Source organism: Notothenia rossii (genome assembly GCF_949606895.1).
Source record: "Notothenia rossii genome assembly, chromosome: 12".
NCBI lineage: Eukaryota > Metazoa > Chordata > Actinopteri > Perciformes > Nototheniidae > Notothenia > Notothenia rossii.
Window position 1 is genome coordinate 5,840,517 of NC_136911.1, and position 17,021 is coordinate 5,857,537.

Genomic DNA, 17,021 nt, shown 5'->3' on the forward strand with positions numbered 1-17,021 from the left:
TTTAAACAAAAGTTACACAAACAAATACTTCTTCAGATTTGAGACGGAGTCATTTAAAGGAACTGCTTCTGACGATCCTATTAAAATAACAGTTAGAGGTAAGGTTTTTTATCATAATGTTATAGCGAAAACAGAACGATGAAATACTAATTCTGTTTTAAACCTGCACAGATTCAGATCCCAGGTGATCTGGAGGAGGCGGAGTCTGTCACTGTAACCTGCTCTGCTCCAGCTCCCTGTCCAAACTCCCCTCCTAACCTCACCTGAACTCTCCAACAAGACCCTCCCAACACAATGGAGGAAAACCCAGATCGGACCTTCACGACTAAGATCCAGAAGACCCTCACTCCGACAGACCAACATGATGGATTCAACATCACCTGCTCTGCCAGCTATCCTGTGAATGAATGGAAAGATGTGAAGGCAGCAGAGGAGACAAAGACTCTCCATGTTTCATGTAAGAACAACCTGTGATTGTCAGAACATGATGGTATGATTTGAAATAAGTTAATCTCACATTTTCCTCAGATGCTCCTTAGGACACCTTCGCCTCCGTCAGTCCATCCTCAGGTTCGGTGTCAGCGAGCAGCTGGGTGGAGCTGAGCTGCTCCAGCAGAGCCCAGCCTCCCTTCAGCAGCTTCACCTGGTTCAAGGAGAGCCAACATGGAGACATGAACGTCCCACAGGGAGAGATTTACAGCTTTAATGCCACAGATGCGGCTTTCACACCAGCGCTTTTCCCTTTCTAGCTCCGAACTAGAGCTTTTCTGGTTCAGCTCCGGTTTCCCTTTTCTGCTCCCGCTTTGTTCACACCACGCAGAGCCGGGATGGTGCTGCCGCTGCTGCGTCATGACGTCACCGTTTACATCGCTGATTTGCTCCCCAACGGCCCTCACATCAACAACAACAACAACAACAACAACAACAACAACGGGGGACTGCGTCGGGTCGATGATCGTGTTGCTTTTAAAGCAAAGCCAGATTAAATTAAATAACGACTTCTCCAACCTTATACTTTTCAACCTGTGCAGCCCATGTATGGATTCCATCCGATAGCTGATATAATAAAAAACAAAACGTCTGCCTGCTCTCCACAATGATCAATAACAGCGAACGGATGGTCAAAGTAAGCTACAAATAAACAGAATCACACGAAGCCTGGTTAGTGTTGCCTGACTTTATAAAGTGTGTTTTTTTTTATAAATGTGTGGTTGCCTTCTAGTCACTTTGCTCAGCGCGACTGCTTGTAGGCAGGCATGACGAGACTCTTCAGTCGACCCATGTTCAGGGGAGGTGGGTTTAGTTTCCTGCACGCCTCGACGTAAGAGAGACGTAAGCGACTCCGCCACTTAGCTCCGAAGCTCTTGCTTCTAGACAGACAATGTTTTGGAGCTGGAAGTGAACCAGCTCACCTTGTAGTCGTCATTTAATTTAATGTGGCTTTGCTTTAAAAGCAACACGATCATCGACCCGACGCAGTCCCCCGTTGATGTTGTTGTGAGCGCCGTTGGGGAGCAAATCAGCGATGTAAACGGTGACGTCATGACGCAGCAGCGGCAGCACCATCCCGGCTCTGAGTGGTGTGAACAAAGCGGGAGCAGAAAAGGGAAACCGGAGCTGAACCAGAAAAGCTCTAGCACGGAACTAGAAAGGGAAAAGCGCGGGTGTGAAAGTCGCATAAGAGGCGGCGCCGCAGCGGTGTGAACAGGAAAAAACTGTACTTTTCAGGTTCTAGCTCCGAGCCGGCGCTGAAAACGCGTTGGTGTGAAAGGGGCAAAAGAGAGGAGTTTATTACTGTGTGGCATCAAATGAGCTTGGTAATCATGGAAAGTCAAAAACGATCCAGCTGATTATTAAAGGTAAACATGAAATTGTATGTTTCTAAATGAAATGAAATGAGCCAGAGGAGGTATCCACCAGACGAGGAGAGGTATTTCATATTGGACACATTTAACTGCCTGCATTACAACCAACAAATTCCAACTGAAAATAGTTCCTAATTTAGTTTTTAGGCCTCAATAATTTAGGGTTTATTTGTAGTTTGTCTTGTGTTAGGATGTGCATAATTAAGAAGGAATTATCCTCCGATGATTATACTTTTTAACAGTAGTGACATCACATGCAAAGCAGCACATCTCACTACTGAGACATCAGAGCTGGGTGCAGGCATTTATGAATGTTCACTATTGATTTTGAAGCAGGTTAAAGCAATGAAAATAGCTAAAACATCTGGTTATGTAACCTTATATTGCAGACTTGTAATGTAAAAAGTTAGCTGGTGACAAATGGAGTGTTTAGCAGCTTAGGAGCAACAAATATTAGATGAATATTCTCCAGTTATCAGACGTATGACTCCAAATGAAGGCTGATGTTGCTCCATGTCTGATGAAGGTGTAAAAACGTAACATGTTTGCAATTATATGAATTGGTCCATTAAAACACAGATTGCTGATAACAGAACTTCAGACATAAATACCAAGAAAACATAATCATAGACAAATACAAGTATTCCCCAATAAAAATCAAGTCATACTTTAAACCTGCATTCATTTATTTTGAGTGCCGTCCAACAAGCTCTAACACAACATTAACGTAGTATCACCTTGTAAAGATGATACAGCAAACATAATTGTGTATATGTGTGCGTTTTAGTGTGCGAGTTTCACTTATTCTTTAAAGATCACGCTCTTTTTCAACAATATATTATAGGTCTCAGATATACACAAAACATGTCTCTGAAGTGTTTGGTTGAAATACCAAACAGATCATTGCAGCATCCCATAATCCCCTCTGTTTCAGCCCTCGGCATTTATGTTACGTTAAGTTATGTTTTTTACTCTAGTCTTGTGTTTTGATCTTGTCACTTCCTGTTTTTATTTTGAAAGTAATCCTTCCCTCTCATTCCAGATCCCACATTTCCTGCCTTTGTGTGTTTCCCGCCCTTGAGATTGCTTGGCCCTGCCCTGATAGTTTTCACTTGTGCCCATCCTCCTCACCTATAAATAGCCCTTGTGTTTCTTTGTTCCCTTGTCAGTTCGTTATGTTTCATGTCTTGAGAACCTGGGTCTTTTGACTCCTGACACTTTACTTTGAGATTTAGACCTTTTGCCAAGTGATTTTTGTTTTGATGTACGACTTAGTTTCGTGTTATTTAAAGTGGACCTATCAAGCTATATTTGAATAATATAGTGTAGTACCATACCTATATATGGCATATTTATACTTTTTATTTTTCAAAATACCAAACAGATCATGCATTTTAGCCATTCCTCATTTCGCCCAATTTAACACTGTCTTTTCATGGGCTGATTCTGTGAGAACAGCACCATCTACAGGCCTGGCATATGTACTACAGCGTCTCCAGCGCTTTCCAATGGCAATGTCCGTGGCTGTCTCCTCCTGATTGGTGTAGTTGGCCCAATAGCCGTGGCGCCACTTCTGTGACGTCATAGAAGTGTTCAAATCTGGATCAGTTTGTATCAGATCCGTTGCAGCCCCTTTTTAAGAGATTTGGGTATGGAGGAAAATAGAGAGGGTTGTGTTTTATGACACTTGGTGAGTTCCCTGGAACACCGGGGACACATGTATAAAAGAGGTACAAAAGTGCATTTTGCATGATAGGTCACCTTTAACTACTTTCTATTTTTTGAAAGTACGATTTAGTTTTTGTTATTAAACAACATTCTATTTTTGGACAACTGTCTTCGAGTCCTGCTTTTGGGTCCTGTGTCCTGTGTCTCAGTTCATAACAGTATGAACTGACCAAAATATGAACTCAGCGGATTCGGAGACAGTGAAGATAGCTCTGCGAGCTCAAGGAACGAGACTACACCAGCATGAGGAGCAGCTGGGCATAGCCGTGGGAACATTTTTCAAATGGGGGGTGCTGTGGGGATGACACCAGGACTGGTTCTGACCAATGTGCTGCCCTATAGGCAAGATTTTAGCTGGCAATGAAAAACCTCCGCAAAAGACAAATACACTACAAAAAGAGAAACATATTGACATGGTGGACAGCTTATATAACAAGGCTTCAAATGTATTTAGTATTATAACATGTTTTAATTGGAGGGGTTGACTTCACATCCTCTAGGGGGGTCCGGGTTTAAAGTCAAATGCTTCAATCTGGTGCACTTTGAGCGCCCAATTACTAGGCTGATCTAGAGGGTACAACAGATCGGTTTGCATTTTATTAATCAAATAAGTATGTGAACATTTCCAATAACCTACCATAGCCAATAACAAATAAATGTAACTTATTTTATTTGTGTTTATATTTTTTTATATTTTTTAATCTCTCCAGTTTTAAACTATATTTTTGGTTTACTGTCCTATACTATACATTGGAATGATTTCAAACCTGTTTTTATTTATCCTAATAATTATAAAAGGTGTGCCTTGGAAATATTTGTTTACATAAATTGTGATCAAAACGTTTGAGACTCACTGAGATAACTTAGACTAAAGTGAACTAAACACTCAGAGTCCTTTACCTCACTGAGCCTCTCAGTCTGACAGGACAGAACTCTCCCTCCACATTATTGTAGAAACAGCTTCTTATATCCGTTTGCGCAGCAGAAGCTAACAACAATCCCCGCCGGTACCACGGTATCCCCGCGGTATGCCCGCGGTATTCCCGCGGTATCCCCTCTCACTATCTCTCTCACTTTGGCTGTGAGCTGCGGGCGCCTGCTAAGCCAACATCCCCCACTTTCATCACTACAGCGCCCAGCATACAGGGCAAATGGAAAATGTAACCGGGTTGAAAAAAGGATGTTACATTTACTTAATTATGAATGTTGTTACATCAAGGCTGAAAATTCTTCTTTTTTTTTTATTATATCTTTTTGAAGTGCAGATCCCCTGTCCTCCACCAGGGGGTGCTGCAGCACCCTCAGCACCCCTACTTCCCACGGCCCTGCAGCTGGGCGCCATCAACCTGGGGGTGAGGGACCTGACCGGCCGTCAGGAAAATGTTCAAGCCTCCGTCAATACTCAGGTGAATCACCTTGCCGAACAGCTGCACCGTGTCCTCACTCACCTGGAAGCTGGTTCATCCCCTCAGTCTCCTGCTGCTGCTTACACACCAACTGCTCCAGCTTACCATGTGCAACACCATGCTCCACCGCCTCGTCTGGCATCTCCAGAGCGATTCTCCGGAGATTCCGGTGACTGTCGCCCTTTCATTGTTCATTGCGACCTCCATTATAAATATAACCTTGCTGCATTCCCCACTGAACACTCTAAAGTAGCCTTCATGGTGAGCCACTTAACGGGTTGAGCAGCGGCCTGGGCTACGTCCGAATGGGCGAGAGATTCACCTGCCTGTAATTCTCTGGATTTATTTACAGACACTCTCACCAAGGTTTTTAATCGCACGGCTCCTGGAAGAGAGGCAGCCAGAGCACTGATGCAGATCAAGCAGAGCCAGCGCAGAGTATCGGACTATGTCATTCAGTTCAGGACCCTTGCAGCAGATAGTGGCTGGAATTCTCCGGCACTGCTCGAAGCCTTTTTGTCTGGTCTTTCGGATTCCCTTAAAGACCAGTTAATACCTTTGGACCTCCCAGAAGATTTGGATTCTGTCATTGCACTGGCAGTTCGAATAGACAATAGACTGGCCGAAAGACAAAAAGGAAGGGTTAAGAATGTGGCACGAGTGCCTCGACACCAAAGAGGCACACCAAGCCATCGTCCCGCCCGGAGACCTCCTGCTGATGCTCCTCCTGAAAGAAGAGTGCTCCCATCCTCACCATCCCAGATCCACTTCGACAGTTCGTGGTAGAGGTGGATGCCTCTAACCTCGGTGTGGGGGCAGTTCTCTCTCAGCAGGCTGCGAAGGATAATAAGCTCCATCCCTGCACTTATCTCTCCAATAAGTTGTCCTCAGCTGAAAGGAACTATGACGTAGGCAATCGTGAACTACTGGCAGTGAAACTAGCCTTAGAGGAATGGAGACATTGGCTAGAGGGGGCCGCTCTGCCGTTCCTGGTATGGACAGACCATAAAAACCTCGAATACATCAAAAAGGCTAAGAGACTGAATTCACGCCAGGCTAGATGGACACTCTTTTTCAGTCGTTTTGATTTTACCTTGTCCTATAGACCTGGCTCCCAGAACACCAAGCCAGATGCCTTGTCCCGTCTGTTTGACCCTGAGCCTGCTGCCAAGGAACCAGGACCCATCCTACCACTGAACCGTGTGGTAGGAGCGGTAACTTGGCAGATAGAAAAAGAGGTGCAGCAAGCAAATGTTGAGAGCCCAGCACCTAGTGATTGTCCGCCTAATAGGCTGTTTGTTACAGTGCCCTTGCGCTCCAAGATCATTCACTGAGCTCACACGTCCTTGCTCACTTGTCATCCTGGGGTTAGAGGAACCATGTTCGCACTTAAGCAGCGTTTCTGGTGGCCGTCCATGGCTAAAGATGTTGTTGAATATGTGAATGCCTGTCCTGTTTGTGCTCGCAGCAAAACTTCTTCCAGGTCTCATGCTGGGTTGCTGCAGCCGCTGCCCCTTCCTCAACGGCCCTGGTCTGACATATCCATGGACTTTGTTACTGGACTCCTGGTGTCTCAAGGTAATACTACTGTGCTAACAATGGTAGATCGTTTTTCTAAAATGACTCATTTTATTCCATTGACCAAGCTACACTCGGCCAAGTAAGCGGCAGAAATTATGATGATCAATGTGTTCTGCATAAATGGATTTCCTAGGGATATTGTGTCAGACCGGGGCCCACAGGTTGTTTCCAAGTTCTGGAAAGAGCCTCCCCTCTGGGTACCCACAGTCCAACGGACAAACGGAGAGATTAAATCAGGTGTTGGAGACATGTTTGAGGTGCTTGGTGGCTCAGAATCCCTCATCGTGGAGCAAGCATTTAACCTGGGTGGAATATGTCCACAATTCTCTTCCTACCTCTGGCACAGGTCTGACTCCTTTTCAGTGCGTCTTTGGCTACCAACCACCCATGTTTGCTGAGACTGAAAAGGAGGTCTTGGTCCCCTCTGCACATGCCCTGGTCAGACGCTGCCACCGTATCTGGGCAGCTGCCCGTCGAACCCTTCTAAGGAGCTCTTCTTCAATGAAAAGGGTGGCTGACCGACACCGCCGTCCGGCTCCAGTGTACCAGCCAGGGCAGAAGGTTTGGTTGTCTACAAAAGATCTATCCCTCCATGTCGCTTCAAGGAAATTAGCCCCCAGGTTTGTTGGTCCCTTTCCAATAACAAAGATTGTGAACCCTGTGTCTGTGCGCCTGCGACACCACAGGTCCCTGCGGGTCCACCCTACATTCCACATTGGGAAGATCAAGCCTGTCAAGGAAAGCAGTTTGGTGCCCGCAGCTAAACCTCCGCCACCCCCCAGAGTTGTTGATGGTGGCCTTGTTTATACGGTCAAGAAACTGCTGGCAGTCCGGAGAAGGGGGCGTGGCAGGCAGTTTCTCGTTGACTGGAAAGGCTATGGTGCAGAGGATAGGATGTGGATCCCTTCTCGCTACATTGTGGACCAGGAGTTGATCAGGGACTTCTACAGGCAACATCCTAATCTGCCTGGGCCATCAGGAGACGTCCCTAGAGGGGGGGGGGGGGGGTTAATGTTGTGGCTCGGCAGTTATGTTAGGTTAAGTTATGTTTTTTACTTGGTTACCTTGGTTGGTTATTGGCTCGTGGTTGTACAACGCAAAAACATTGACATCACAAAGTGGCCAAAATCTGATCAGCTCATTTTCAGACAGGTTTTTATATAAATGGATCAGGACAAAAAGAGAGGGAATCTATTTTCATGAAACTTTCAGAATCTCTTAACACAGAGGGGACACATGTTTATGTATAAAAGACAGGAAAAAGTGGATTTTGCATAAAAGGTGACCTTTAAAGCAGGGGTTCTTAACCTTTTTGACCTTGAGGCCCAATTTTTATAGTACAAAGTGGCCCGGGGCCCATTAAATATTAACACTGTATAGGTTTAATTGACCTCATTCTCGGTTTGATTTGTATTCAATAATAAACCAAATCCACTAACTGTTTAACAAGCAAAAACCTTATCAAATAAAATGACATGATAAAATGGGATCATCACAAATACTTTTATTAAACATGTGTATGTAAACCTACACATACTGTATCAAGACACCGAACAGGCTGATAATTCCTGGACCAAATCAAGCTGTGACAAGAAAAAATTTCAAGGATCAAGTCAGGCTTTTAAATAATAATAAAAAAGACCAATATTAGGATTTTACTTTAAATTAATTAAAAATATATATATATATATATATATAAATAATCAATCAATCAATAAAAGGGGGTGATAAAATAAATGCATTCAAATAATATAAATCTATTTTTAAATTAAATAAATAAACTAAATGAAATTGAAATAAAGTGCAAATGAAACTATAGCCTTATAATCTGCAAAGCTATTTGAAAATTGCTTCAGCAGTCTCCATTTTTGCATGGCAGAACCAGAATAATCTTTATATCTGTGACAAATGAACAATGACACAAATAATAACAACAATGAACAACAATAACAACAATAATACAACTCCCTTTTTATCTTGACCTCTTAATGAGACACTTGGGCCTGCTTCTGAGACATAATCAGATCCAGTCTGGGTGGAATGGGAGAAAGGCTCACTCTCAGAGTAGACTCCAGTGTTGCTCTGAGTCTGTTTCGGGCTTTGGTCTTAGTTGTGGCCACAATGGAGAATCCTGATTCACACAGGTACGTAGTTGTGAATGGGAGAAGGAGTTTCACAGCCCTCAGTGCAAGACATGGGTACTCCTTTGAGACAGCAACCCAGAATGAGCCCAGGTCCAGTTTGCCCCACTGCAGCTTTAAAGTGCTGTCAGTGGAAACGTCCAGAAGCTGGGATTCCAGGTGTGAGGGCAAAGCAACATCATTTGCAGTGGGATCCACTGAAAATGGGTCCAAAATCCACATGTTTCCCTCTCTGGGATCCTCAGGAAAGTAGTCACCAAATTTCTCTGCCAGTTGTGAGAGGTGCTGGGAGACTGAGTCGCTGATCTTCACCTGAGGGGAGTTTTCCAAAATGTCAGACAAAAGTGGAAACATGTCCATCCTATTTTCCTGGGCCCTCTTGGTCCACAAAGCAAGTTTCCTCTTGAAAGCTTCAACTTTGTCTGCAACACAAAATATGTTGCTGTTTCTTCCTTGAAGTGAGGTGTTCAGTTGGTTCAGTAGTGAAAAAATGTCACAGAGGTAGGCAAGTTTTGCTGTGAACATTGTGTCAGCATAGTAATCTACAAGATTAGATTTTTTCTCACTGAGAAAAGAGAAGACCTCATTCCTCAGTTCAAACAAACGATTGAGGACCAGTCCTCTGGAAAGCCATCTCACTTCACTGTGATATAGCAGTTGGACATGATCTGCTTCTATGTCCTCACAAAGCTTAGCAAAACATCTGGAGTTCACAGCATTGTTTTTAATAAAGTTTATGGTTTTCACACTTACATCCATCACCTGGTGGAGGTCTGGTGACATCTTTTTTGCTGCAAGGCTTTCACGGTGGAGAAAACAGTGTGTCCATTTAGCTTCTGGTGCACGATCAAGGATCTGTCTAATGACACCATGATGCCTGCCAGTCATTGATGCTGCACCGTCACTGCACACCCCGACACAGTTCTGCCAGTCCAGGCCGTTCTCAGTGAAGTAGTTATCCATGCAGCGGAAACATTCCTGAGCCGTAGTTCGTGTTGGTAGCTCTCCACAAAACAGTATGTCTTCGTGCAAACTACTGTCCCAGCGATAGCGAACAAAAACAAGCAGCAGTGCAGCATTCGTGACATCCGTGGACTCGTCTAATTGCAAAGAAAAAAAAGGGCTGCTTTTTATTCTTTCTATAAGTTGATGCTGTATGTCTGATGCCATGTCCGCGATACGGTGACTCACAGTGTCGTTTGAGAGTGGGATGGTCAGCAGCTTTTTTGCAGCGGCCTCTCCGACCATCTCACGGCACATATCAACAGCGGCAGGCAGAACCAACTCCTCCGCTATGGTGAATGCTTTCTTACTCTGTGCCACACGTCTGGCTACGAGGTAGCTCGCTTTCAATGCACATTTAGAGTTGCTTGTCAGTGACACGACAGACCTTTTCTGCATCTGCAGCCCACTTTCCTTCCTCTTAAAATATTCCACCGGCTTTCCCACGAGATTCGGGTGCTTGGTCTCTAGATGCCGCTGTAGTTTTGAGGGCTTGAGGGCTTCGTTGGACAGCATTAGCCCACACTCCACACACTGGGCTTTTGGCACTGCCTCTGTTCCTCCATTTACGAAACCGTATTTAATGAAGTCGAGATTGTATTTCCGTAAAAACTTTGTCTTTTGGGTGGGGGGGTTGGCAGGACATTCGTCTTCATTTTTTCTTTTTAAAAACTTCTCCATTTTTGCCGCATCATCTATGTGTATTGGCGCTTGTTAACAACTGAGTGGTAATAAAGATACATTGACAAAAAAAAAAACGCCACCACGTGGTCGAAAGCTGCACGCAGTCTCGCGGCCCTTGCGGCCCACAGGTGCAAAACTGAAAGTTTTTTGTGGCCCTCTGGGGGGCACTGGTGGCCCAAGTGTGGGCCGCGGCCCTATGGTTAAGAATCACTGCTTTAAAGGGTCTTTTTAGTTATTTGGTTGATTGCTCCTTCTGCTGTACAGTGTATGGTGTTTTGAGGTCCTGAGACATAACTGTTATTCTGTGGCTACACAAATTAAATGTTGCAACTATTTTGTCTTATATGTTCCACATTAAGAAGGAGTGGCTTAGAGGATGCAGTGAGTGGTGTGATGAAAATAAAAAGAGGATATTAGCAGAGAGACCAAATATGGGTCATGATGTGGGATCCAGCAGATACAAAAGCCTGGTGTGTGTGCCCACACTTCCTTTTGTATAACAAGACTAAATACTATTAAACATTTGTTGGACACCTTACATTACTTCCTGAATTTCACATTTTGGTAAGACAATAATTTCAATGCTTTCTACAACATTTTGCAGGTATTTTTGGTTTAGGATAAAAAATTATTTCGTAATTATTTGCCTTAGTGTGCCACTTACAATTCAGATTTCTGTAAATAATAAATTGTACCATGTTCTTTGAATATGACCCTAAACCTTAGTGAATAACATGTTGAAGTGTTTGTACTGTTTGTACTGTACGCACAAGTAAAAAGTTCTTCATTAATTTGTCTCACGTTAAACGTAATCATGGAACATGATTTTTATTTTGTTCTTTTACTCTGTAATTGCTTAACTTGTATTTCTGTTGGATGCATGTGAACTGTGTTAAATACAAAACAAATCAGGGGTTAAAAATAATTCTGTGCAGAGGCTTTGAATGTTATACAAATACATTCAGATATCTAAGTTACTGTTTTGATGATGATAACATGTAATATTTAAATGGTAAGCACCAACATTGAGAATTAAATAAAGTTAATATTTCCTGTTCTTGAAATATGTCATTATTTTTGTTCACGACATGACTCATGTCCTTTGAAACCTTAACATCTGACTTCCTTCCTACTTTTAAGAAAAGAGAACAGTCTCTGCTTAATAATAATTATTAAGTTGGTGATTTGGATCCTTACTTTCATAATAACAGAATAACAGAAAAGTAAATTGGATTTTTAATTGCCAATTTATTTTCCACCTATTATTCATGTGTGTTTATATACAGAGTATAACAAAGATAGTAAAAGGTATTGATGTAATCTTTACTTTATTGTCTCTTAACATCCAGTCCAAATGTATTTTTCATTCTAATCATTACTTACAGAGATACAAAAGAAGACTACATTTTCACTATTTGTGGCTATGGACCAAAATTGCAAAATGTAATATTTCTTACACAACCATCCTCTTTAAAAAACCATGATTGTGCGTTGTTCTACCTCGGTTAGGGGTGGTGTGTTCATCTTTTATCACAGGGAAAGTGCAGCGTTGATAAGAAATGCAGTAAATGTAGTATGTTCTAGCTGTGGGCTCATGTGGTAAGGAAACATTTGACTGAACTCTGTCTTTTATTGTTTTTTTTATATTTTGTTAATTATTTCAAAGCATAATACTGCAGAAGCATTTAAATTGAAAGTGTCAAAACTAACTGGTTGTACAGGGTAAGTTTCTGTGGTGTCTTTGAAGTAGGGAAGCTGCTTTAAAAGCACTTTGTAAAAACTGAATACGTTATATGTATGATTACTACAAATGAAAAGTAACAGTGTTCTTGTTTTTGCAAATCCAGAATCCTGAATATGGTGACCAACATGTTGCTGCTAGTCCTCTTTGTTTCAGGTGAGATGTTTGTTACTTTAATAGTTTACAATCTTTACTTATAAAAAGCAGAAATATCAGAATGACTCCTTTGTTCACATCCTGAGTTTGAATACAATTTACTTACAAGACACAGTTTGTTAATATGCTCTTTTTTCTTCCTGCAGATCTCCCACATCTTGTTGAAGGTGCTTGTTCTCAGGCCCTTCACATCACCACCCCGAAGCAGATGGAAGCACTGAGTGAATCCTGTTTGCTGATCCCGTGTAACTTCAGCGCTGTCCCAGCTGAGAGCTTCAACAGCTCACGAGAAGTCTTTGGAGTGTGGAGTAAAGAAGAGCCCTCATTTATCCAAAAAACAGAAAACGCGATTTTCCACAGTGATGGGTCAATCAACACATATCCAATGAGTCTTACAGGAAACCTGAGACAGAGAAACTGCACCACTCTGTTTTCTAGTTTGAATAAAAGTCACACAGACAAATACTTCTTCAGGATTGTGAACAGCCCATTTCTGGCAACAGCTGCATGTGCTCCTCTTCAAATAACAGTGAACGGTAAGAGACTTTTTGTTGGAGTAGTCTTACCTTTATTGTTCAACTATACATCTAGGATAATCAATGTATCAGTTATTACAGAAATTATTCAGACAATCAAAAAGTCATAATATCTGAAACCTGCTAAATCCAAATATATTACAGTATATAATATTGTATGCATTACTATTACAAATAATGCACGTCTACATGCACAGATATGAGTCTCATGTGGTGACAAGTGGATGACAACATCATCTACATAAAGGATGCAGCTGACTGACCTTTCTTTTCCCGTTTTACAATAAAATGTACACTTTTTTATTTCTGTTGAAAACTGTATTGGCCTGTATCCTCACATTTAAAATGTGTTAAACCACAGATTCTCCTCCGAGCCCCACCATTGAGATCTCAGGAGATTTGAAGGAGGCAGAGTCTGTCACTGTAACCTGCTCAGCTCCAGCTCCCTGTCCACACTCCCCTCCTAAACTCACCTGGACTCTCCAACAAGACCCTCCCAACACAATGGGGGAAAACCCAGATCGGACCTTCACGACTAAGATCCAGAAGACCCTCACTCTGACAGACCAACATGATGGATTCAACATCACCTGCTCTGCCAGCTATCCTGTGAATGAAGGGAAAGCTGTGAAGACAGCAGAGGAGACAAAGACTCTCCATGTTTCATGTAAGAACAACCTGTGATTGTCAGCACATGATGGTATGATTTGAATGAAGTTAATCTCACATTTTCCTCAGATGCTCCTAAGGACACCTCCGCCTCCGTCAGTCCACCTTCAGGTTCGGTGTCAGCGGGCAGCTGGGTGGAGCTGAGCTGCTCCAGCAGAGCCCAGCCTCCCGTCAGCAGCTTCACCTGGTTCAAGGAGAGCCAAGATGGAGACATGAAGGTCTCACAGGGAGAGATTTACAGCTTTAATGCCACAGAGGGAGGACGTTATTACTGTGTGGCCACAAATGAGCTTGGTAATGGAAAGTCAACAATGATCCATATTAAACTCAAAGGTAACAGGACTGGACCCACAAACTCAGACCTTTAAAGGAAAACACTACATCAACAAAATATTTTTATTTTATATTACTAAACCGTTTTACAGGAAACTCAGAAATGGCTCATCTAAAAGTGAAAAAAAATATCCATCTGGTTAATGGAGGTAAACACATGCATACATTTGTGAAATAGGAGCAGGTATTTTTGGATAAAGCAGTTAATGCATCAATGTAAATATATGCAAAAACGGGAATAATGAGTTTGATGGGAAGTTAAAAAACACATTTAAATCGAAAAATGTGGTCTATAAATGATAAATTAGGATTTCATCAAATAAGGCCACATAAAATAGGACGAAAAGAGATTTATAATTTGAAAGGAAAGTAAAAAGAGGAAGAGAAAAAATAAAAAACTGAATTTCATCAACTGAGAAAACATTTTGAGTTTCAGCTTCATCATTGTCTGTGTTTCCTAAATACTGTATGAAGTCAAGCTCTACATGAAATCTGGATTATAGCCACGAATGTTTTTTTTCCTGTAGGAACGGATGGCTCTTCACCATGGGGGGGAGTTGTCGGGGGGATCGTTGGGATCATGATACTCATCTGTTTTGCTGTTGCTGTTTGGTAAGTAACTCAAATCAATTTAGTATCCACATCTATTATATGAAGCTGACCGCTCTTTATCTCTTCCAGGTGGTTGAAGTCCAAACGTACATCTCAAGAACCGTCACAGGTGGGAAATACTCAAATGTGCAGTACATATATGTGTTGTGAATACTTTCTTAAATAGACTGGAGACTGCACTGACTAAGTTCCTTATCTGTGAGTAAATGTGGCACAATGAACCACTGTCATGGTGTTTCATCAGAGTTCCTATTTCTATGTATCAACTCTCAGCAGGGGGAGCAGATCAGGGGAGAACATGAGACACAAATCAATGATACACAGAGGCTAACAGCTGTCCAAGAATCAGCCGCAGCAACAGAAACAGGAGAAGAGATCCACTACGGAGAGATCGACTTCTCCAAGCAGAGGAATCAAAGTCCCCATGTCTCAGAGCAGGACGGTGGACAGACGGAGGACAAGCTGTACGCTCAGGTCAAAGTGTCAGAGACAGCAAACAGACCGGAGGACCTCTACGCTCAAGTGAAAAGGAAATGAATGTATAGACATGTATTTTTGGAGACAAATATTCCGTTTTTTTTATTGCCACAAGAACGTTATTTGACATATATTTAAAGTGTCATATTTATATTTTTTCAAAGTGCGCTTTTATGTTATGTATTGCTATAATAAAAGGCCCTGCTATGCAACAAAATACAAAGTCATCAGACAATCAGAAGTAAAGTTAGATGATGACGAATAAAATAGGAAGTAACATTTTTAAAATATCTTAATTATCTGGTTTAGTAAACAATCTGTTATTTTCACTCGAGATATGATATGAGAAACAATGTGTATTTTTGTGTAAAGGAAACTTCACAAAATAAACCAACAGGTATTTAATTTTTTGTTTAAGTTGAATAATGCTTAAAACACTTCCCAACTTGAAAAACTATAAAGTATTATTATTATATAGTAGGGTATTGTATTCAATTTAATTATCTATGGCGCATGTATATATATATATTTGTCTTTTTTTGACATAACTTTCAACAGTTTTGAAATTCACATGAGTCTTTTTTCCATGGAGGCTCTCACTCGTTTGACGTGGGTGTGGCTTAGGTTGGAAAAGATGATGTCACCTGTTTCTGTGCACCAATCAAGATTTAGCATCGTGTTAATCACAATCTGATGACAGCTGGGGGGGCGGTGTTGAAGTTTTTACAGTGTTAAAATATAGCTATATACGTGTATTGTTGCCTATTTTATAATGATACAGAGGATGATGGAAAGCTATCCAAAATTAAAAAGGTGCAAATGTACAGTATGCCACTTAATACAAATGACTCCATCAAATAAACACAATTTACAAAAACAAGACTACATGTGTGATTATATTTCACATCATTAATCCAAATCTGCAAGGTAACTAAAGGTATTAAATACATGTAGTGGAGTAAAAGTACACAATGTACCTCTGAATTGTAGTGGAGTAGAAGTATAAAGTAGCAGAAAATTGAAATAATCAAAATACAAGTACCTCAAACTTGTCCTTAAGTGAAGTACTTGAGTAAATGTACTTAGTTACTTTACACCACTGGATGTAGGACATGGCATGAGTTCTGTTGCAGTGTTTTATGTTTCATTACAGATCCTGTAATACAGAGTGTGTCCACTGGGTGTCACTGTTGCTCACACGGTGGTCCTAATGCAGTGGTGTATTGTAGGGTACTGTCCCCTTCATTTAATGTCATATAGTTACTTTCATTTAAAGGATGTGATATGAATTTGTAACATTCAACTCATCTACCCAGTTGCAAAGAAAGTATTTTACATTTGCTCCTCAATTACACAATACTACATTAAAATAATGTCATGAATTAGTGATAAGAACAGAAGAATATCATATTTTAAATAATGTAATGCCACAAATTAATAATATTTAAATTAAAATTATTATAATGATATATGTTGTATCCTGCATGAAGAGCTAGAACGTTTTTATGGCAGTATTCCTTTTTTGAATGTGATGTATTATTTTTAGACACTGCTGCATATATGTTTTACCATAGTCTATTTATTTATTATTACATTTGATTTTTAACTTGCCTTTTTATATAATATATAACTCTTCTACTTTAATCTGCAGTGTACCTCTGCTGCTGTAAATGTCCCCACTGCGGGAAGAATAAAGGATTTCTGATGTTTCACATGTACTTCCTGTTTTTGTAATGTAGGTCACTTTGGTGTACCACTAAACCAGCAGGACTTTCTGCGTGGAGCTGAAACACAGGAAGTATCCCCGGGGTTAAATTACACCCTAAACAATGAAGTTGGTTATTTGCATTTAAACTCAAATTCACCCTCTGATATTCATTTCCCAAAGAAGAGTCTCGTCGTGTGTCTCTCTTTGATATAGGATTTATTGGTAAGAACATTTTCAGATGCTATTATATTATGTTAAAAATTACTCTTCATGAACTAAAAAAAAACAAAACATTAAATGATCTAATATTTAATTTGATCCTTTTTTTTGTCAGAATTAAGACTGAGAATGACAAATTTGCATCATCAGCATTTAAATGTTT

The 17,021-nt window shown here is 41.2% G+C and overlaps 1 protein-coding gene and 1 long non-coding RNA gene across 2 annotated transcripts; both read left to right on the top strand.

The window, feature by feature from the left end:
* The first annotated feature begins 1,911 nt into the window (after positions 1 to 1,911).
* LOC307026709 (sialoadhesin-like) lies at positions 1,912 to 14,143 on the top strand. Its single transcript, XM_079662307.1, has 5 exons — positions 1,912 to 1,930; positions 12,255 to 12,304; positions 12,451 to 12,840; positions 13,202 to 13,507; positions 13,579 to 14,143. Exons 2-5 carry the CDS (start codon positions 12,265 to 12,267, stop codon positions 13,875 to 13,877), a joined length of 1,035 nt encoding a protein of 344 aa, XP_079518433.1. The 5' UTR covers positions 1,912 to 1,930; positions 12,255 to 12,264; the 3' UTR covers positions 13,878 to 14,143.
* Positions 14,144 to 14,462: 319 nt separating this feature from the next.
* On the top strand, positions 14,463 to 15,813 carry LOC307026716. Its single transcript, XR_013804433.1, has 2 exons — positions 14,463 to 14,563; positions 14,728 to 15,813. It is a non-coding gene; the product is annotated as an uncharacterized lncRNA (long non-coding RNA).
* Positions 15,814 to 17,021: the final 1,208 nt, after the last annotated feature.

Coding starts and splice junctions, on each gene's coding strand:
- LOC307026709 (XM_079662307.1), top strand. CDS start 12,265: ATGGTGACCAACATGTTGCTGCTAGTCCTCTTTGTTTCAG. Junction 12,841..13,201: donor TCTTCAAATAACAGTGAACG/GTAAGAGACTTT, acceptor GTTAAACCACAG/ATTCTCCTCCGAGCCCCACC. Junction 13,508..13,578: donor AAAGACTCTCCATGTTTCAT/GTAAGAACAACC, acceptor CATTTTCCTCAG/ATGCTCCTAAGGACACCTCC.